This window comes from Syngnathus floridae, chromosome 17 (assembly GCF_059516105.1).
Source record: "Syngnathus floridae isolate MCC-2025c chromosome 17, RoL_Sflo_1.0, whole genome shotgun sequence".
Classification (NCBI taxonomy): Eukaryota; Metazoa; Chordata; class Actinopteri; order Syngnathiformes; family Syngnathidae; genus Syngnathus; species Syngnathus floridae.
The window spans coordinates 10,342,405-10,364,051 of record NC_142429.1 but is presented as its reverse complement, the minus strand read 5'-3'; the positions used below and the strand labels follow the sequence as shown (position 1 = coordinate 10,364,051).

At 38.8% G+C, this 21,647-nt stretch overlaps 2 protein-coding genes across 4 annotated transcripts; both read right to left on the bottom strand.

Annotated features, from left to right (window-relative positions):
- Positions 1 to 301: 301 nt before the first annotated feature.
- On the bottom strand, positions 302 to 9,117 carry rgl3b (ral guanine nucleotide dissociation stimulator-like 3b). Its single transcript, XM_088357646.1, has 16 exons — positions 8,781 to 9,117; positions 6,757 to 7,043; positions 6,404 to 6,448; positions 6,133 to 6,332; positions 5,924 to 6,063; positions 5,634 to 5,858; positions 5,466 to 5,569; positions 5,124 to 5,208; positions 3,728 to 3,814; positions 3,267 to 3,299; positions 3,026 to 3,147; positions 2,656 to 2,745; positions 2,410 to 2,539; positions 1,945 to 2,244; positions 1,722 to 1,836; positions 302 to 1,649 (listed from the first exon to the last, which is right to left on the bottom strand). Exons 1-16 carry the CDS (start codon positions 8,802 to 8,804, stop codon positions 1,510 to 1,512), a joined length of 2,127 nt encoding a protein of 708 aa, XP_088213772.1. The 5' UTR covers positions 8,805 to 9,117; the 3' UTR covers positions 302 to 1,509.
- A 1,338-nt stretch (positions 9,118 to 10,455) lies between these two features.
- Positions 10,456 to 21,449, bottom strand: LOC148384433 (choline transporter-like protein 2). 3 transcript variants are annotated; one of them, XM_088357645.1, is made up of 22 exons: positions 21,268 to 21,449; positions 16,362 to 16,410; positions 16,210 to 16,283; positions 16,064 to 16,148; positions 15,900 to 15,984; positions 15,699 to 15,812; positions 15,553 to 15,613; positions 15,345 to 15,468; positions 15,156 to 15,239; positions 14,954 to 15,066; positions 14,417 to 14,548; positions 14,252 to 14,351; positions 14,068 to 14,160; positions 13,868 to 13,952; positions 13,535 to 13,797; positions 13,287 to 13,381; positions 12,977 to 13,080; positions 12,827 to 12,900; positions 12,672 to 12,742; positions 12,406 to 12,494; positions 12,232 to 12,316; positions 10,456 to 11,026 (listed from the first exon to the last, which is right to left on the bottom strand). In XM_088357645.1, exons 1-22 carry the CDS (start codon positions 21,311 to 21,313, stop codon positions 10,920 to 10,922), a joined length of 2,133 nt encoding a protein of 710 aa, XP_088213771.1. In that variant the 5' UTR covers positions 21,314 to 21,449; the 3' UTR covers positions 10,456 to 10,919. The 3 variants fall into 3 exon arrangements, with proteins under 3 accessions (XP_088213771.1, XP_088213769.1, XP_088213770.1); XM_088357643.1 differs by lacking the exon at positions 10,456 to 11,026 and adding an exon at positions 11,114 to 11,775; XM_088357644.1 differs by lacking the exons at positions 10,456 to 11,026; positions 21,268 to 21,449 and adding exons at positions 11,114 to 11,775; positions 17,522 to 17,891.
- Between the last annotated feature and the right edge of the window lie 198 nt (positions 21,450 to 21,647).

The following is a 21,647-nucleotide window of genomic DNA, read 5'->3' as shown; positions in this document are numbered from 1 at the left end:
CATTTGGGTGCAAGAATAAAAATGATGCAAAAAGGCCTTAATTTGATTTAATTTCCAAATTGAAGGCAACTATGCTAGAGTTGACTCTAACCAAGATGCTTACTGCCTCCAAGTGGCAAATAGATATTTGTACACACTATGTTTGCAAGTAGAATAAATGCAACTATTTGCCGCCACCTAGTGGCTGATTTTTATACTCATCAGCCATATGTGCCTTTAGAAATATAGAAAGTATTTGTGATTCAATTTGTTTTATGTGTATCAAATTTTAGGTTCAAGGTTTTGTAATACACCAGAGGCATTGGAGATCTGTTTTATTTTTAATTAACATTATTTATTAGCTTGTTTTACAGACTTGACATTTTCTTTTTAATAGACAATCTCACTCGACAACTCATGTTATTGAAATGATATCCTCAACATACTTAAGCAACACTTCCATTCAGGATACACATGACCGAACCACCTGTATTAAATATATTTGTTAAACATTTTAAATCTCAATATTAAACAGTAACATTTAAAATTAGGCACCCCATTTTTTTTTTTAGGTTAGGCTTTAAAATTGGCTACAAGGTTCCCTGGCAATATTAACCAAAGAAAAAATGTAATTAGAATGAAATTCAAGTGTGGGATTAAAACACAAACTGAAATTCCTCTGAAGAGTCTCATGCATGTGCAAGACGTTCAGTCCATCAAAGTCTCTATTGTTACCATGGTTACCAGACTGGTGGAATGCCAACCTTGTGGTCAGGGCAGTTATGCCAAATCTCCCAGCAACAAGGAGGTCAAAACGGCGCTCCCATGTAAATACGCCGGCAACAGGTGTGGGGACATGAGTACAACTCACCTTGACAGGATCACAACACTCGACATTCCTTTTTTTGCACTCTTCATACATCATCCAACCAAATGCCCCTTCCTTTCTTTTTTTTTTTTTTTTTTTTTTGCAGGGTTGCATACAGCTACAACTAGCGGCAGTCTTTCTGGTAAGAATACCTTGGGGGGAAAAAGGTCAAGGAACTGTTGGATTAATAGACACGGCCACAACTGGTAAATCCATTGAAAAAGTCTACACCCCCCCCCAAAAAAAATCTACCTTTACAAAGATGATAATGTTCTTAGAGATATTGATCTAACGCTACATTTTTTAAAATGCACTAAATCATAAGGAGATGTGCTCATTGTAACCAAAACATAAAAAAAATACATTATAATTATAATTTTGGACGTTACCATCGAGAAAATTTCACTCTGAAGCATTGTCAGCTTTATAAAGGTAGAATTGTTGTGCCTAATAAAATGGCTAAACGTGGCTATTCCAACACAGTCACAATACATCAGGTATTTTAAAGTTGAGTCCCCATTCTAGTGAGAATCATTCATAAAGTGCTTTTTTTTTTTCATCTTTGCTACCATAAGAGCTTCACATTTTTTTTCTCCTCTTTGTTGCCAGCAAAAGAGGAGCACGACAGGTTTCTCTTTTTACAACTATTCAAAGTTCCATTTCTATTTTGTGTAGCGGCCAAGACTAGAAGTAGCTCTCAGCGGTTTCTTGTGGCCTTTGTGGAACCGACGCAGGACAAAATCAAAGTTGGCCGTCGTTGACATGGCGTAGAAGACGTTTGCTTTGTCTGGTATGAGCAACTCTGGAAATAAGACACAGGAGATGGCGTTAGTTGCTGATGAAAAAGACAAAATATCCGTGTGTGTGTTCTGACCTCTCTCCTGCGAGATGACCTGCGTCAAAGTGAATTCCTGCCAGGTCATGTGATCCAGATGATGTTTCTCTAAAACCCGTTGAATCACATGAGCGGTTTTGTCCTGGCTGGTCAACTACGAAAACGTAAAGAACCAAAAAGAATAAAGATGATTTGAAAGATGATTACTGCCACCTTGTGGACTCCAACGATAAATAAAATCTTGTTCTGGTAATCAACTCACCAAGACACTCTTGTACATGTTGCCATTGTTGTGACCCAGGTCCACGCTGACCCTCACGATACAGGAGTCGGCGCTTTGGCGGTTGTAGACGGGCAGGGAGGTCATGGACACGGAACGTTTGTGGTGGGGGTCCGCCAAAAGCCGAGTTGTGGCGGAGCTGCAGAGGGAGTCGGAAGACGAGCCCACGGGGGTTTGGGAGTCTGGGGATGAGGTCGTCGAGGAGCAAGGAGAGGATGATGAAAAGGATGAGGAGGGGGAAGAGAAGACCTCGGATACGTTGTTGCAAGAACTGTGGAAGGACTGCGGGAAATAAAATTTGTCATATAACTTCTTCAAAACAAAATATCACAGTTTTTTTATTTTATTTTTTTAACCTGTACTATATATAGGATAGTGACATCATCACTACAGTGCTTCACAATTAAAGGTTCTAGGTTTGAATCTCGTCTTGACTCTCAGATTTACCTGTAATCTGATGGAACAGGAAGAGTTTGGAGAGGACAGATCTTCCAACTCAGAACTACTTGATTCCGAAGATAAAACACTGATCTGGTCTGCTGGGAGCTTTTTGGATCCATCGCTCATTGTCAAGAGACTAAAAAAAAAAAACATTTCTGGGTTTTACAGATCATGAGGACATTTTTTTTTTTTTAACTGTGTGCGTATGTACGTGCTAATATGGCAAACCTCATATTGTGGCATGATACTCACGAGGAAAGTTTCTTTGTGAGCGTTCTGTGGCTCCAAGTGGTTGGTGAAGACACATCCGCCGGAGGCTCCAGCTGTCTTGAAAGTTCATAGCTGTAAAAATTAGATAACGCTATCAGGAATGATGCTACATTACACAGTGGAACATCCAATAAATATATCCTTGACAGCTTTTCCTTTTTTAAAAAAAACAAAAACATATCTAAAATAAATATAAATGATATATAATAAAAATAAAATAAAGCATATTAAAAAAATGTGACTCCGACTATAATATTATTTTGTTGCTAATCAAGATGCATGTTCTCATTGTTTAAAATTATGAAATTATATATAAGATAAAATTATACCCGAAAAACTTCCTCCAACGCACCTTTCTTGGTCGCTGAGCAGTTTATGTCCTTGCATCCAAGTCGCAATTCTGGGGTGATGAGGCAGGTTGAACTGAATGCAGGACATTTGCAGTACACGGATTTGGGACAGAACCTCAAATTCCTGCGGGAACAATCAAGTTTTAGATGAATGGAAAATTCTCATATGCCAGCAAGTTATTTTGCACAGTATTTTACTGTTGTGAGTAAACTGAACAAGAAATTCTGAGTAACGCAACTCACCCTCCTCCTCTTCTCAAAGTTTATGAGTCCAGCCTGTCAAAACATTGAATTATTATAAGGGTGTGTATTTATTGCAATAAATGATTAACCCAATAATATATATAAAACAAATATTCCTTTGTTTAATTTCGGAGTTTGGGACACACTTTTTTAAAATTCATTTATCATGTCTATCATTACCTATTCCTAGAAATTAAAAAAAAAAAGATTAATCACTTTTACAATTTTCCTAAAGCATCATGTATTTCTCAGGAGCTATAAAAAGCAATGTGGGAATGAGTTTTCTGCCTATTTATTTTTGTTTGGTGACGTCACGCTAGCTGCTGACCATGCACTGTAATTACCCCTTGGGGATAATAACCTTCAATCATTTCATACTTCCACGGAATGGAATATAAAAAAAATAAATCATGACGATAAAGATACAACTGTTTCTTCGGATACGTGATATATCCAAATACCTCCACTGTGTCCGGCAGGGCCGTGTCGAGCATGGTGAGGACGGTCAAATAGGTACCCAGGTAAGGCACCACGCCGCTGGAACTATTCTGCAGGACACACCGAATAATTTATTCGCCTACAATAATTGTGAGATGTAACTGTCGTTTCAATCCACACACTTTTTTTTTTTTTTTTTTTTTTAATGGCGTGCTTGTCCTACTTTCATTCAAGGTATATTGGTCGAGTAGCACTGCCGGCTGGCTCATGTTTCAACCCAGGAGACGGTGCAGATGACTCATAAAGAACTCCAGTCTATTATTACCGGCCTATAATCCTGGTGGATCTGCGGCGGCCACTTGAAACTTGTTTAGCACCGAGTGGGGGCCAAAGATAGTTTTAGGTCTCTGCCGTGTTTGAGGCAGATGTGAAATTATCTCCCTTGTGGAGCAGTGATTTTGAAAAGGTGGCATGACAACATCCTATATCATTTCAAAGTTCTCGCTCACCTCCCTGAAGCACAGCTGTCTGGGTATGTAACGACTCGGATATTTTGGGAGAAATATTATCCATAGTCGTTTGACCTCGGTCTCGTCGAAGGAGGCCGCGTTGATTTGAATTTAAAAAAAAAAAAAAATGTATCATTGCTGCAGAAAATTAGGTTTAAAAGGGATGTTTATAACATCCATGCACCGGTTTATAGCATAAGCGCTGACCTCTAAACTTTGGGTAGACATTAACCTGGATATCCTGTTTAATTGTTTTCCTCTGAAAGGAAGGGCGGCCAAGTTCAACATTTCCAATGCTAGAACATCTAGTTTGTAAGTTTGCAAAAGAGACTTTTGTGTATTTCTTAGTCATCATATTGTGCAGAGCTATGTGATCTACGGACACATGATGCCACTTGAGTTGCCTGGAAAAAAAAAATAATAATAATAATAAAACACTCGAGTTCTTCAGTAGAATATTTCAGTCGACATGAACTGAAATTATGTTGCATAAGAAGTAAAAGGAAAATTAAAATCATTGTTTACCTAGCATGGAGCCCTTTGTTAATCCTGTCATTCATTTACAGGTTATAAAGCAAATATGAAAAGTTCCATTGTATGTGGAGTGCACACAGCTTTTAAAAGCTTCTGAAAAGATCACTAAAGATCTTTTTCTAGGAATCTAGGTAGGTGCAACACTGAGTCTGATAAATATTAACTTGGAAAAAATGAAAGGTTGTTCCTCTTGAACAATAGGAGAAAAATATTTACTGTATTCAGAATATTTCATCAATACTTTTACTTAGGCAAATATTGCTATGCAGTATTAGTTTGCTATATTGAATTAATTTAATGATTTCAGGAGATTTTTTTTAATTCAGACAACAGGACATAATGTTACTCTATTTCGTTTTTTCCATTTCGGTCTCACCTCCACCAGGAGTTCTCTGTTGGTCAGAAGACAATTTTCATCCGGAAATGTTTCACACAGCGTTTCAAACGTAACCATGCTGTCCCTGCAAAAACAACAGTGAGCATAACAGGTAACAGGAGCAGCTGTTATGTCACCGACAAATAAATGGCTTTTAAGTTAACCTTTTATTATCTGTGACATTTTACTAGCTTAGTGCCGTGTAATATGGGTCATCCAAAACAAGTTATTTGCTGACACTGCTCAAAAAGAAGGTTCACTGCCCTCGTTAAAAGAGAATTATTATACATAAGGTGACAGAAAAACTGCAAATTGTCTCCTTTCGAGGAAAAGTGAGTTTACCTGCTAACTGCAGTCCAGGTTTTTCTTAATCTATAGACTGCATTGGACTGAAGAGCGGACAGGATTGCCTTGAGAGAGGAAAAGTTCTTCAAACGATGGCAGTCCTGGAGAGAATCATGAAGGTTAGATATGTTGATAAGTTGAGTGAGAAGAAAAACATGCAGCCACCTGCGCTACGCTGATCCACTTCTCTATGATTCGAGCTCGTTGCGCCGGTGTCGGACCAGAAGTGGCGGACACAGGTCGGCAGAGGAGGGATATGATGACCAGGTTGGTAATGGCATTAAACTGTGCGATGGTGGCCCTGATGGTAGGAGACATGTTCTCCTTCTTGTCTCTTTGTGACCAGATGCAGCCCAAACATTGGTAAGGCGCCACTTTGACAAATAAAGCCTGGGAATCAAATCAGGGTTCAATCACCCATAAATATAGAAGGTTATTTGTCACGATGGTCTTACAGAATCCATGCGAGTGAGTTGCTCTGCGATGGCTCTTGCTGAGAAATCCAGAATGTCCTCTCGGTCTTGCGAATGCTCACATTCGGAATCGTCATCACCTGAAAGCAGCTCATATCGTTGGCTCGCACGTGTCTCGGAATCTGATGAAGCAACAGCAAGAGCAAATAAGTATTGTGGGAAAAATATAATCGGATATGATAGAGGAGCACCTTCGTTCTGGAACCTCCGAAGTAAATTTTCCGTTTGCCCGGCCAAGGAACAGAAGTTGGGCTGAGAGTGAAGTCGGATGTGCACAGCAGAGCTGATCCGAAGGTGATCCAAAAGAAGTTGCAGGCCAGAGTGAAGCGGAGGATCCCTGAAGTCTTCACTGTATTCGTCCAACCATGTCTGGATGAAGGCCAACAGAGGACTAGGGAAGCAATGATTTTATGATTAATGCAAAAATAGATTTGAAAAATAATAAATAAAATATCCACCTACCTCAGGTTGCATTCGCTGTCTTCCAAGTCTAATGCTGGAGTGTCTCTGCAAATGGACACGAGGGAAGAAAAATTCTATGCAATTATTTTTTTTTTTTGTGTATTTCACAATAAATATGATTTGTCCGTCCCTAATCCTGCACTTGAGTCACGCAAACCACATTGTCAGCCATAATTGTTGTTTTGTGAGCCTTTCGGTAATGAGCACCTGCAGGCTACTTATTACTTTTCAAAATGATTCACAGCCAACATCATTTGGATGCAGAGAAAGAACTTTGACCTTTTCGTCTCGGTCGAGAGCAAACAGTATTTGTAAAATAGGCATGTTTAAATATATGTTGTTGGTATTTCAACCTTTGGAAGATGAGCTCCAACAGTTTTTCCGTGCTGGTGAATGTTCTGTACGTGGAGAGGAAGATCCTGCCGTAGTCGTGCTCCGGACAGTCGGGGTCCAGGAGGTGACTCACGAGCATTTGTAAACTGGCAGCCTTCAGACACCGCACTTTGTTGGTTCGGTACTGGACGAAAGCGCACGATGGATTGCAGACGGGGTCGGGCGAGGACGAGACGGGCACCCGGTGCAGAGTGATCCCGTATACTGCACCATCTTCAAATTCCTCACCCCACTCCTGCACTGGGTTCTGTGGATTGTGGGGGGAAAGGAGGGGGGGGGGGTCAGGAATGCTGAAATGAGAATGTGGCCAATCGAACTGATGATAAATTATTGATAAAGTTGAGCAACCTATTATTTATTTATTTATTTATTCATTCATTTATTTATTTATTTATTTACGTATTTATTTATTTATTTATTTATTTATTTATTTATTTATTTACTTATTTATTTATTTATTATGTTTAATTTTTTTCATGATTCTTACTTTTTTATTGTTTTTTTAATTTAATTTATTTATATCACGTTCATTGTTAATTGAGAAAATACTCGACAAATGAATTATTAAAAATATCATTAGTTGCAGTCCTATTTCATAGCCACTTTAAAGATTGATTCTAGAGAGAAGAATAAAGTGAAATGGCCAAGAATCTTTTACAGGTTGAAGTGTGTTTACAATGTTTATGGACAAATAGAGGATTAGTAAATGTTTCAGTCATGTGATAACACAGGACAGGAAAATAATGTCGAAATGTCAGTAGGATACAATACTCGAGTGCAACCACCTTGGGCCATGATTAAATATGTAGTTTGATCAACATGGATGGATCCCTCAAAATAGGTCACGAGAAAAACTGCAGTGGTAATTTGGAAAATCCTGTTTGTCCATCGATGTATATGATATACATATATATCAAAGGTTTTAAAATGTGTTACATAATTTGTTCTTCCAACTAATCCATGTGGTGCACACGCACCACCTCACAAATCTATAAAGTTGCACGCAACAAATAAATAGACATGCAATGTTATTACGATGCTCCACTTTGTATTAAACCCAAACTTTAAAGGGTCAAAAAACTCTTTTGATGATGAAAGTTGGAATTAATCGCTAAGCAACGGACAAGTTTAGGAAAGTATTACTCACACACAAGCCATTGTCTATCGGAGAAACTACGCCGTTGTTTGTTCTCTGAACAGAGAGGAAACATTGTGTCCTCCTTGTAGCCATTGTCAGTGATGCGCTGGTGGCACTAAGCACAACTAGCAGTTAAATGGACTTGAATAAAAAAATTAAAATAAATCATTGCGTGACCTTTTGCCCTCATATCTATCAGCTGGACTTCAAGCACCTTTTGTAGGGCCAAAGAGGTACATGAGTTAAAAATGTTCCGGGATCTATTTTGAAGTTTTCCTTTGAGACAATCATCGTATACATCTAAGCAATCCTGAGGCACTTGAGAGTTGTGGCAAGACAACTCGTGGTTGCTTCACCATGACAACGTGCCTGCTCGAAAATGCCCTGGGCGTTTGACACTTTCTGGCTGAGAACATCCTGACTTGGCCTTGTGTGAGTTTTCTTCCCCCTTTTTGAGAAGCTCAATGGAGCTCATCAAGGGGAAGTTTTGAAGATGACAAATGTAACTTAGTTTTTGTTTTCAAAGCCTTATGTAACTTGCCCCTGCACACACACATTTCCGTGTTTACAGTGTGTGCATTCTATGCAAATGCATTAAAATCCCACACAATAAAAATACAAGTTGCAATGTAATGTAGAAGTAGTTTTAAAAAACATTTTTGCTCATAAGTTATAAATGAACAAAAGGACATTAGACAAAAGTACAGTGGTCTTTTTGCTTTGTCTGTTAAAGTCATCTATCTTTTGACTTGCCAGATTCATTCTGGAGCAAACTATTTCCCATGCAGGCTGTTTTCTACTTTCCAACTTTCCATGATGATTCAAAATCAAACCAATATGTCCTACCATTGTCAGCTCCCATTTTCCCATCTCGCTTGGCTTCTTAAGGAGATCGACTTTCCATCTTCTCTGGACTTCCAGCTGGTGAGAAGATCCCTCTAGGGCTGCATAATTGCTTAATAACTTTTGCAAAGTAATTACAAGGTCACATTAACGAGTTATATTAAAGTTAAAAATGCGTGGGAATATAGTTAAAAGTGTTGACTACATTATACGGGTGCATCAAAATACGGGAGCGCCCTAAAGGGAGTTGCCGAAACTTGTCTGAAGAATCTTGAAGCGTCGACTGGACACACCGGCTGCGGCTTACTTCCAATATATAGTAGGCGGGGCCGTATTGGTGGAGAGGCGAGACGCACTTTGGTCGCCAGCCAATCAGAGCTTCCTTTTCATTCTTTGGTTAAAAGTAGTGATTTTGGTACCGTAGAATGGAGGGATACTTTATAGGAGTGTAAATAACAAACTTTTATTTTATTTTATTTTTTTACCCGAGTCTAAGCCCAAGAAGCTGTCTATTTACGTATTTTATATTGTTTTTAATTAAGTAACCAGTACTTTTTAAGAAGTAGAAAGTATTGCAAATACCTGTTGACAAATGTAGAGAGTAAAAGGATGAAAAGGAAAATAAAAGTCAAGCAAGTTAGGGATTAGAATATTTAAATTAAACACTGTACAAAAACAATTAATTTATACTTTGTCAGTACCCAACATATTTTTTTCTGAATGTAACCCATTTAAAAAGTACTATGCTTCCTGAGTGCAACACATTGGTTATGGATTAAATTTTCAGAAACGGGATCTCCTTGGCCTGTGTGTGTTCTGTCAATGTTTCTCCTCCATGTTCTTCATTCAAACATGAAGCATACAAACAGGTTTACAAACCTGCATACTGATCATTTGATCATTGCTTAAACTAGGTTGTCAGAGATTGACAAGACAACACATGCAAAGTCTCCTTTTTTAAATCTGTTTCACTCGAATAGCAGATAGTCATCATTTTACCAGCATCAGTGCAAACAAGAAAAACAACATTCTCAATAATACATCAGTAAAATATGTTCCTCCAACCCACCTGTGTCCAACTTTGAATTTGAAATTTATGGCGCTCTTATTCAGGCATTGTAAAAACTGTCCTTCCCTCGAGTGTCAGCCAGCACTTGAAATGGAAATCCCATTGCCTTCATTATTAACCTTTGATATTTAAATATTTGACATAGATACATATTCACTTTGATATTACCTACCTGTTGTTTACCATCCTTCAGGTTGCCAGGGACGCAGTGGCTCTTATCAAGTGCATACCGGCCAGTCATAAGGGCTCCACTCAGGTGTTCTCCATGGAGACTAGAGTGAAAGCCACCCCTCACTGACCGGCAGGCTTTATTAATCACTCGAGACTGATGACGCACAATTGCTGAGAAAAACAACCTCGTATGAGGTGAGTCCTAAATTATCAGTCAAGAGTGCAAACAAAATGAAGTCACAATAAATCCTGGATTGTAACCCTTAGTAGGTCGAGTTCTATCTTACGGCATGTACGATAAAAATAAATATTCCTTATTTGTATCCTTGTCCATTGAAATGGATGAAAAAAAAATACTATAATAAATTACAAGACTTAAAACGTACTGTAACATGGTCTTGCGTTTTGTAATTGCACAGAAAGTAACCCAAAAAAATATTAAATTGATGTACAAAACATTTATTTCAAAAATATTTGCAATTCAAGCCATACACAAACATGTTTTTGGTGTTAAAAAAAGTGACGCAACATGACACATTTTCACACAAAAATAATGAAGGTAATAACTACGAAGTATGAAACAGTTTTCTTTATAGCTTACCTTCATGTACCTATGAAATATGGGAAAAATATACATGATGGTATTTTGAAAAAAGTACAAATGTGTTTACTGCACTGCAAATATACAACAAGCGTCAACATTGTTAAACTCCGAAAGCTGTATAATAAATAACTGTGATATATCGTTAAGTCTCTTAAATCCTTAAAACTGTTCCCTCTTTGTAACAAAAATGTGCACCTGAGGGTTTCTTAGAAGCAACTGGATTTTTTTTTGGTGCTCTGATCCCAATTACCAATCACACCACAAGTACGCCATCGCTGCTAGCAGAGAAGGACATGCTCTACTGAGCTGGTGCACCCTTGTTCTTCTTGTTCAGGACTTTGCGGAGGCTCTCGGGCATGAGGTATGGCCTCTCCGGGCTTCCGTCATTCCTCTCAAGATCCTCCACTGAAGAGAGAAAAAAAAAAACATGTTCACTCTGACATTACTAGAATTAGGGGTTTACTTCAAAACATGACATTTTAGAATCCTGAATTTTGTTGCAATTAATTCTGCTTTATTATATAACAAGTACATTGGCAAACATCTTGAAAGGGGTTACCATCAACTAGGTAGATTCACAGTTAAAAACTCAAAAACGCTAACAGTACAAAGTAAAATCAAGCTTCTAGGTCATCAGTCGTTAGTACAGGTCAATTCTTTGAAAAGTTTCTAATTCTCCATGCTAAACCTTTCCGTTCAAAGATGCATTGAGAAGATCGTTAAATTAGGAAAGTAGGCACGTAAGTGGTATCAAATGGCTACTGGCCTGCAGCGTGAATACATAACAGCCAATCATATCGAACACTCCAGGAAAATGGAGACGTGGCTACGGAACTAGTATTCAGCGTTCGAGAAACTTCCCTGTTTTGGGGTACCTTGCCACTTCTGAGCGTGCTTGGGAGACCTAAGGCTCAAAAAGAGACCCGTCTTCTAAGTTTCAAATGAAAATAATCGGAACATTTTCTTTTAATCGAGAAATTTCCTGTCTATGAAAGCTGTGTCCTCAAACGTTTTCCCCCCATTGGTTTCTTGATCCTGCAGGAGAGCAGAAGATGATGGACCCTCCGAGTTGTTCTTCCAGAGAATCTCACGGAGAGAAGCGGACATGTAATAAGGCCTCGCAGCTGAACCGTCATTACGCTCCAGGTCTTCACCTTTATTTGCGTGTGAGTTTGTATATGAAAAAAAAATGTGTGCGGGTTAGTGAATGGATGAGACGTTTAGTTATGAAGGTGAGACGGTGTTAAAATTGGCAGGGGGGGAAAAAAAGGGGAGGGGAATACGATGAGGGTAGGAGGGGGGGCAGAGACAAAAAGAGAAAAGTCAGATAGCAGGCAAGCAAGCAAAAAAAGTCACCAAAAATCACATTTTGAAGACTTTTGTAAGCCATAGAATGAAAGAGTAGTTTCATTAATAGCTTTCCAGTTAAGACACCCGTTTTCATGCAGACAGCCCAACACCAAAAACAAAGCAAGGGCAAAGTTCTGATCAAGTTCGGAACGGCCCGAAAACATTTTGTTTACCGTTCAAAATACAGAAATTGTTATTTTTGATGTATCGTTTCATTCAGTGTGGCATTGTTAGGTGATCGGTGAGGAGGTTCTACTCACAGAAGCAGAGGAACAGTGTGTCCACGCACATGGCGTAGACGCTGAAGAATCCATGGGCAATCAGATAAGAGCCAACCACCACAGTCTAATCATCATCAGGCAAAAAAAAAAAAACATTACAACTATTGTTCCATCATTTATTGACTATGATGTAAAGTGTATTTCATGACTCACCAGGATGGGTACCCAGTAGTAGTGGAGATGGGGGGCGGTGTCCTCAAAGGCCTTCACTCTCCCAGAGAAGAAGAAAAATGCAAAGACCCCTGTAGAAATAAGTCCCACAATGACATCATTGTCTTTTCCTGCTTGGGGCACTTTCATCAAGATCAATGAGTTCTGATGTGAGGTCAAACTAGAAGTTATACAATCGGCATGTGGTTTGAAAGCCTGGGGGGAAATTTCTAATCAAGCGTGAAGAACACCGGACGACAAACACTCACCCACGAGCCCCACAATGAGCAGTTTGCCCAAAAACAAGAGGAAATCTGTCACTTTGTCTAACACAGCCACCCTAGGAAACAAAATTAAGCATTTTTAGAACAGCATTGAAGTGGATTTAAACAAAATATATGCTATAGTAAAAAAAAGCATGAACCTAATTATATTCCTCATGAGCAGGAAGAAGGCATCTCTGGCAGATGTGCAGAAGTTCTTGCCATATATCGCCACCTAGTGGTCAGATGTGGTAAAACGTCTTATTAAAAAGCCAAAAAGTCAAGTCAAGTTTAAAATAAAGACAACTCACCATAATGTAGGCGTTTCTGTTTAAGAACTTGATGCATTTCTCCAGGCACCAAAAGCAGCACTTCATACAGCACAGGAGGAATCTGGTGCACTTATTATGGGCTCCTGGAAGGGAAATAAGAGTTCAAGATGTGCATTAGAACATGGAATGTGTCATTTCTGCAAGGCCTTTTTTCTAAAAAAATAATAATAAAATGCTAGATAGCAAAGCCTTTGGTACAAAAGACGTAGGCGGAATCAAAACAAAAATTAATCATGCACAAGACATGCCCAGTTCAGTACATAATAGTACAAAGTCTTCACAAACTGACCTTTAAGTTTATGATCCAGATACTCCAGCAGAACTCGAATGATCTGGATGATTGAAAGGATCAGGGAGCCAAAAGCCAAGGTTCCTGTGTGATACCTAAAATAGTATTCAAGTCATAGTCAAATAAAAGGAAAATACACAATAATAAAATTAAACAAAATTAAAATATTTAAAAAAACTAATAAAGGAAAATACAATTAAAAAAAATTTAATTAAAAAAAAAAAAAAAAAAAAAAAAAACACACACACCTGAGAGATCTCCCGAGAGAAGAAAATATTGGGAAAGTAGGTATGTCGGCCGGCTTGACAAAAGCCCAGTAGTAGGAGGCAAAGGCCCCCGCCAACGTCATCTGTCCCAGCGCCGTGACAAAGTTGGCACACCAAAAGAAGAGAAAGACGTTGTAGAACTGCAAGCCGATCAGGTATTTGTGGTAAACAGTCTCTCCCCCGTAGAAGGCAAAAAGGCACTCGGAGTCCGGGCACTGAGATTTCATGGCCGTGCTCGTGTAGTTCTGTGCGCACATCAAAAAAATTTTAATTTCAATGACAGACGTAAACATAAAAATCATTTCAGCAACTCACAGCTGGATCGCACGTTTTCCTCGAGTGCTCGCACGCCGACTCGTTGAACACTTTGTAGACGGGTTCGTTTGAAGTCGACAGGAAACTGAACAGCTATGTCAAGGACAACCGGGAACTTCTTTTCAGGGTCAGGTCAACGAAGACTCGACTTCCTGTCAAATATTTTGCGTGGGAAATTGAAGTGGGACCGAAAAGGATACACTGCGGTGGTGGCCCAGTAAGCGATGACTATAGCCAAAAGGAGAAAAGTGAACAGTGGGTAGAGGAGAGAACACATCACATGTCCAATCGCCCTGTAAACACAATTATTTTTACTCTTTCAAATTATTGACCAAGTCTCTGGCGGGTGGGCGGAGGCTAAATGTTTCAAAAGTCATCCCTTACTTGCTGGCTTCTTTGATGAGTGCAATGGCAATGAGAAGCCGTTTCCTGAGGAAGATGAGTAGAAGGATGATGATGACTTCCACGATGGCGAGAATGATCACTAAAAAGGTAGAAGAGCAATGGTGGTGAGAATTTGCAATTTACATCCATTTCTGTTGATCTTACTGAAGGCCAGCCAGGTCTGTCTGATCTGAAGGTAGACTGTGAAGTCTGTCTGGAAGCCGAGATCCTGCAGGGTCACATCGGCTCCAGGTCTTCCCTTCAGGGCAGCGTACTCCATATAGCAGTGGAAGATACCTTCATTAAGAAATAAAATACCAACTGTAATTATATGTACTGTTTAAGCTGTCCAGGTTATTTAAGTTTTTTTGAAAAGGAAGTAAAAATGAAGAACTGAGAACATATGTGGGAAATGATAGGACTAATTTAGACCAGGAGGAGGAAATTATGGATAATAATCATTTATTTGGGGTTACTCGGAGGCGTGTTGCCGACTCAACATGATGAATTAGGAAGTGAAAGGTTGCTTGCACTTTCAAAAACATTCGGGTTCACATTAATATAGAATTTACTTAGGGGTGTGTAGACTTTGTATATCAGTTCTGTTGTGACTATTACGTTTGTATATAATAGTTTATGATATAAATACATTTCTGTACACTCATATGTAGTATGGATGGATATGAATTTATAAAATCTTACCGTATCCAATCACTATGATCACCAAGGCTACCATGACCCAGACCATAATCCCTGCCAGGAAGCGGAGGAGGACGATGAAGACCAGGCTGAGGACTGTAGCAATAACCAAACCTCTGGAGAGAGCCAAGCGTTTAAGCAGATAAGTAAAAAGGAAGCTAACACAATCTATGGTTTTAGCAGACATTTGGAAAAAGAATCTTACATCAGGATCCAGTACCAAGACTGTGTGTAATCCTCAAAGATTTTCATGACCACCTGGCGAGCTTCTATGACCACAGTTGCATTCCTGTGGAAGAAAATAGCTTTGAGCTCACATATGATTTATCGCATTTAGACCATATGATAATTTAAATCATTTAAAAAAATGATGCGTAATAATTCCAGCACTCACTTCACTCCATCCACGAGATCCTTGGCATCTCTCATTTTTCCAGTCCCATCATCAAAGTGAGAGTTATTTCCCACAAGTATCACTCCTCCTTTTTGACCCAAAGCCGGGAAGCACCTACGGGTGACTGAAAGGAAATTAAATGAGTGTAAACATTTTACTTATTTATTTTTTTACAGGGAGATGTGACAAAATATGAGATGAAACTCACAAGATTTGCTGGGGGTCAGCATGGCAGGACAAAGGCCTAACTTGAGAATTTGGGTTACAGCCTGAAACATATTCAAACTGTCAGACAGTCTAGAATGATATTTTATGAACAACCTTTAGGTGAAAATGTAATTTTATTAAACCCACCATTGAGTTAGTCACGCCTTCCTTGCAGAAGTTCTTGTAGTAGTCAAAGTCTTTTCTACTGGCGTGAGCGTTGATCAGTGTCATGAATTTATCAGGGCACTTCTCCACACACATCTAATAGAAGAGGAAATGTGCTCGTCATTAAGCAAGAGCTGAAAATACTGTCATAAAAGTTGCAAAGTGGGCAAAAAAAATTTAAACCTGTGTGGTTGGACACTGGAACTCCAGCAGCACCACGGGGCTGGCACACTTCATGATGTTGAAGTAGAATAACAGTGGCTTCTTCCTGATGAAGAGAACCCAAAGAAACAATGTTCACATTCACTGTGAGGTATTTCCACAGATTCCAAAAGTGACTGACTCACTCAAGAGGGGTGCCAGCCTGCCCGCAGAACTGGCCTCGGCTGTCCGTGGGATAGATCACCTTCCTGGGGTCACCCTGAGACCAAGCTTAGAAAAAAAAGTTATTCAATATATTGTCCATGCAAAAAATTATTTTTATTTTCCTTACCAAGTATTCCCACTCCAATATAACATACTATGGCAACAATGAAGAGAATGCAGCACACAATGTCTGTGCAGCTCCTGGAGACAAGAGAAATATTTAGAGGATTTGGGATTTTTGGGAAATTATCGAATAAAATCTTATCATTCCCCTCTCACCTCTTCTGGAGTGGGCCCTTGAATGTAGGATCATACTTTCTCGGCTCTCCTGTAAAACAGAGCAGAGTTGATTCAGTCTCAGAGGAAACTCGCTTACATAACATTGTTGCATTGTAAAATAGTCCAATAAAAACAAAACCACACTCTTTGTGTAATCAACCAAAACAAGAGGGGGGGGTGTTTAAAAAAGGAAATTGATTTAGGTGGTCATAGCAGTCTTCCTCCCATTTTCCCAATAGGCAGACAGACACGCCTGGCAACCCAGCAAATTCCTCCCTAGTGACTAAGCGCGAGCAAAAGCAGAGAAAGAATGAGTCCATGGAACCTGGATGGCCACTAGAGGTCGCCAAATCCATTGTTGTAATACGTTTTAAACATGTCAATGGAGTTGTCAATATATTTTGAAAAGACTGAAAATAGCTGCAACAAAAATAACAAACACGGAAGGTATTAATTTCAACAATGTCATATTAGTAAATTAGCTGGATAGTATTTAAATTTGTACTTGTTTGATGAAGCTCAATATAAGTGTTTACCCTTGTTCTTAACTTTAACTGTAGTGTAAATTCAAAACTGCCAAAGAAAATCGCTGCCATGAAGACTTCAATGGGAAAGCACACATTTCCATTTCGTATTTGACAACAGAGGAAGCATAACTACCACAAAAAGAGAAGTGCATTTGTTTTCAGATGATGAGATGACAAAACATACACAAAAAATATATTGCAAGCAGAAATGGATCACAGTCTAGCCCAACGACGATATGTCTGCATATCAATTATGGATGCTTTTAAGGGGATTAATGCTGCAGCAAGCATTTATGAGCGAGGCTCTTAGAGAAACCACTTCCTAAAACATTGAGTGCTTCTTGTTGTCAGTATACGCAACGATACCATAGCGTTGATTCAGGTCAGAGGAATGGGGCCTAACTAGCTTCAATCAAATCCAGCCATTTCAGTATATTTCCAAAACTTTAGATTCATTTGAATTCAATTGTATAAATTGTAAAACATGTGGGTCACACCTTGGATACTCAGCAGGACACCCCTAAACAAAACTTTGTTACGTCTCCTCCGGTATCGCTCGAAACATTGAACATTTTAAAAGAAATGTAAAATACTTCAAGGCTAACTTGAAACTTGAGCCGGAAGGGTAATTACCATGCTTTCCATAAAATTCTCCTTCCTCTGGCATCTTGAAATTCCTTTCTGTGGCTTATGTTGTTCTTATGTAGTTTCCCTTCCAAGGACACTTAACTGGCGCTTTTTTTCACCCCTACTTGTGTAGTTTCTCGAAAAGCGAGGAGACGTGAGGATCGCGTGGGTAGGAACCAGTCTAACCTGTCCTTCTCCGCCTGGCCAGTCTCCACCTTTCTCATGCCCCCCTTTCCTTCTCCGCCTCACCTTGTTTATCCTGCAACAATTCCCAATGAGTGTTCCCACCTGTGTATCTCCTCCCACTTCTAAAAACAAACCTCTCGCTCACTGGCTTCTTGTTGCTGGACCCCTGAGATTAGAGAAACTAAACTCATCTGCAGGAAGTCTGGGAGGGGACTCAGAAGAGGCGTGTCAGGGTGAAAGAATGGGTGGAAACTTGTGGTATATAAAAGCGAGGGAAAGGAAAAATAAAATGTTGTGTTATTGGAAACATGTGTTTTCCAAAATCCAGGGGAAATTTGGACTCCAGAAGTTATTTGGAACTCATGTTTTGCGACGTTGTGTTGGAGTCAGGAAGATGAGAATTCATGATTTTAACAAAGAGCCTACAGTGTGTCAAAATGGATATTTATAACAGATGATGACGTAACGGAGCACGACAGAATTTTTCCATTCCTTTTGTTTTGGTTGAGAGATTCACCCTCATATTTTCAATGGTGGGGATGCAAAGTGGTGACTGTGGTAACAGTTTTAATCTGCTAAAAGCTCTCTACAGGAGGCTAATCCGATTCCACGTTTTGAAACCAGACAACTTGCGAAAAACTTAATTTAATTATCCGCAAATGTCATTTCCGACCAGTGTGTTAGCTTTGATAATGTAATAATAATGCAATTTTCATTTACAATGGTGATGCAATACATGCAAACAAATGTGTTTGAAATTTAAAAGATATTTCTTTGGAAAGGGGAAATTACGTCAAGTTTGCGGAAAGTCCCCGTTTTATGTTACAACCAACACGTAATTCTAGGCCACTGCGTACAGTGTATTTTTGTTTACCCTAGTGAGGATAAGCAGAAAAAAAACGGATGGATGGGTGGCATGCAGTTACAGCTGAGCTGCAGTGTCATCGTTTCTTCCTGACCACTTCCGATATCCCAATGGCGAGCCCAGCCTTTGTTATTGTAGTCTTCGGTGGGCACTTATCCAATTTAATCCTCCACTTAATATAGGACCCAGCACAATAAAAAAATAAATTAAAAAAAATTGGAGATGCTGGCCCTGTGTACAACATATTACATCCTTCCTGGAGTGAAACAAAAAGATGGAATCATTAGTATTAGCAAATCTAATGAAAACATTTCTTCATTACATTTGTGTTTGACTGCAGTAGAGCGGAAATGTCGATTTAACTTCATTCCGCATATTTAGTTTCATGGCTAAAAATAAAGTCACCACCTGGATTCAGTCAAGCAAATACATTTCATTGTTTCCAGTACAATAATTAACCATTTTTTATTTGTGAAAATAATGTATCTATTTTTTTTCACTGCTTTTAACACCTAGTTTGTCTTTCGTTTGATGCAAACTATAAATATTGGACTCGAGAGCAATGGAAAAAATTCCTGTGGTTCAGATCCCATCGTGTCATGATCCATCTATAGCTCTCGCTTCTCAATGTAAATAAAAGTATCACGCTTAACTAGTTGGCAAGAACCCCATTTAGCTAACTCACATGATCTCTAGGTTATTAAAGGCAGCAGCACTATAAAATGGAAAACAGGTGGCTTCACTTATGGAGGGATTCTTACTTGTTTGTTATGGGGGGGTAAAGAATTAAACATTCTGCACGCACAAGCTTTAACAAACGACACAAGAAGAAAGGTCAGGGAGAATTTGAATCACGTTTCAAAGCGCTCGTCTAAATATGGCTTCTAATTACAGCTCATCTGAAGCAGGGCATGGCTGCTACAGATCCTGTCATTGTGGTATTTTTTTTTTTTTTTATATATATATAGCGGAAATTACCACAGCTCTGAACGATTGAAAAGATTTCTTCAGTTTGATATGTTCAACATTGTGGGCACTGGGTAGTTTGTTTGGCAGTTTTCCATCTGAGTGTAAAAATTGGCCAGTATCTGATTTTTTTTTTTTTTTTTTTACTCTGGTTCAAGGATAACAAAAGTCATACTCCAACTTCTAAAAATGACTCGAAACCTCTAAAGCTTAAACTAATTTTATTTTAATGTGTGCTTTAACTATTGCTTACTAGTTTTTTTTTAACTAGTTTTTTTTAAATCCTAGAATTTTTTTTCTTTAATATCAACCTGAGGAAAGAATAGTATAGTATGTTTCAATAATGAATCAAAAATTACACTGCATGATGTCTATGTTATAAAGCTTATGAGTCATGCCTTCATTAAATTTTAAAGCTGCACATTCAAAACTTCATAATGGCTTTGAAAAAACAAAGTAAAGTATTCAAAGTAAAGCAAAAATTAAAACATTTCTTGTACATTTAGTTTGGCTCAAAGACAATTTGAATAAATAAAATATTCAAGGTCTATTAGTAGATGAAAGAGACCATCATAGACGTGATCAGCGTACATTATGTCACTAACTACATGCTGCGTTTGAAAAATAAGGCTTGCAAAAGCACTCTCAGCAAACTGTGCTCTTATTTGAATTCTTGGACGTATTTTTTGATAAGATAAGGTACAGCAGGGGAGCAGACCAGATGATGACTAGTTTGTATACCACTGAAGGGTTGCAAAATATTGGTAAAATTATCCATGCCTAAACTAAGTACTTGAAAACCTCAAGGTTCTCTGGCTATTGAAAAGGGCTTTCATTTGATTCTTTTTTTTTTTTAATAAATGCTTCTCTATGAATACTTCTCATTCTGAGTACTAGATGAATCAAATGTATTTTGTCATTGTATTCAGTCATCATAGCTGGCCATGGCGTTTTTGTTGCACCGCGTGACTTTAAAGAATGACTCAAAAATTTAAGTCACATTTTCCAAGAAATCTTAATCATCAACATGTATGACTCTCCTATTGAGATATGGACAAGAAGTATCTGAAACCTTGATATCATCTTGTGTATTTTAGTCCTCACATGCATAGTAAACACTCTTGTATAGTATATAAATACACAATGCATTAATCTCTATGCACTAGCAATGGCACGTATGTTTATAAACGTGTAATTACTGCAGAATAAGACAAGAACTGGAACAAAGGCGCAGCTAGCTGTGGGAAAAAAAGTACCTTCTCCCCATGTTGAGGTTTTTTTTTTTTTTTTTTTTAATAAGCTGGGCTGCACCCTTTACAATACTGGACAGCTAAGTTGACTGCCATACCAATGTGAGGAATGTGGCAGCAACTGGACAAGCAAAGGATATTTTTTTTAGGACCCTGAGCCCCACAACATGGATGGCACACCAGCAAAATCATTTCAAAATCTATAATCCTGCATTTTATTTTTAAGTAGTGTGAAAACAGTTGTTTACTATCACTGTATTTGCACATATACACCGCACGAGTGAAAGTGGTCCGATTGTTGTCAGCTAGCTGGTGGAAGTAATAATCGAGCACATGGCATGATCATGACATTTTTGCATTTATTGACGTAATTTTTTGGAAGAATGCCGCAATGCAATGTGGCTTTGTTTGGAGGAGCTAACGTAAAGTCCCGTTGGCTATCAAAATGTTGAGCATCAAAGCAGTGCATCAATAAACGAAGTTACCGTATTTCGTTGTCTCTTGAAGTTCCATTGTTTCTGAATAATTCATGTCGCACCAAATGGCTCTGGGCGACGACTTGAGTGTATTTACAGCCTTTGAGAGTGGTGGTCGTCAAGGATCTGTGTCCATTTAAACACAGGGTAAAAGTCCGCTCCAAAAATCTTGACTGCCCTACTACCGTTTAAAGGGGTCGTGCTCCAACAAGAATGTCGACCAATCGCAACAGAGTGTACACTTGATTGACGTGACGCTCGGCGAATAAGCATCAAGAAGTGGGACGTAATGGTGTTTCGCGTCTTCATAACAATACCGTTAAGTGACAGAAGCAGAATTGGTTGGAGCTACTGTACTATGGCTGTCTTTTTTTTAATTCTTTTCAACA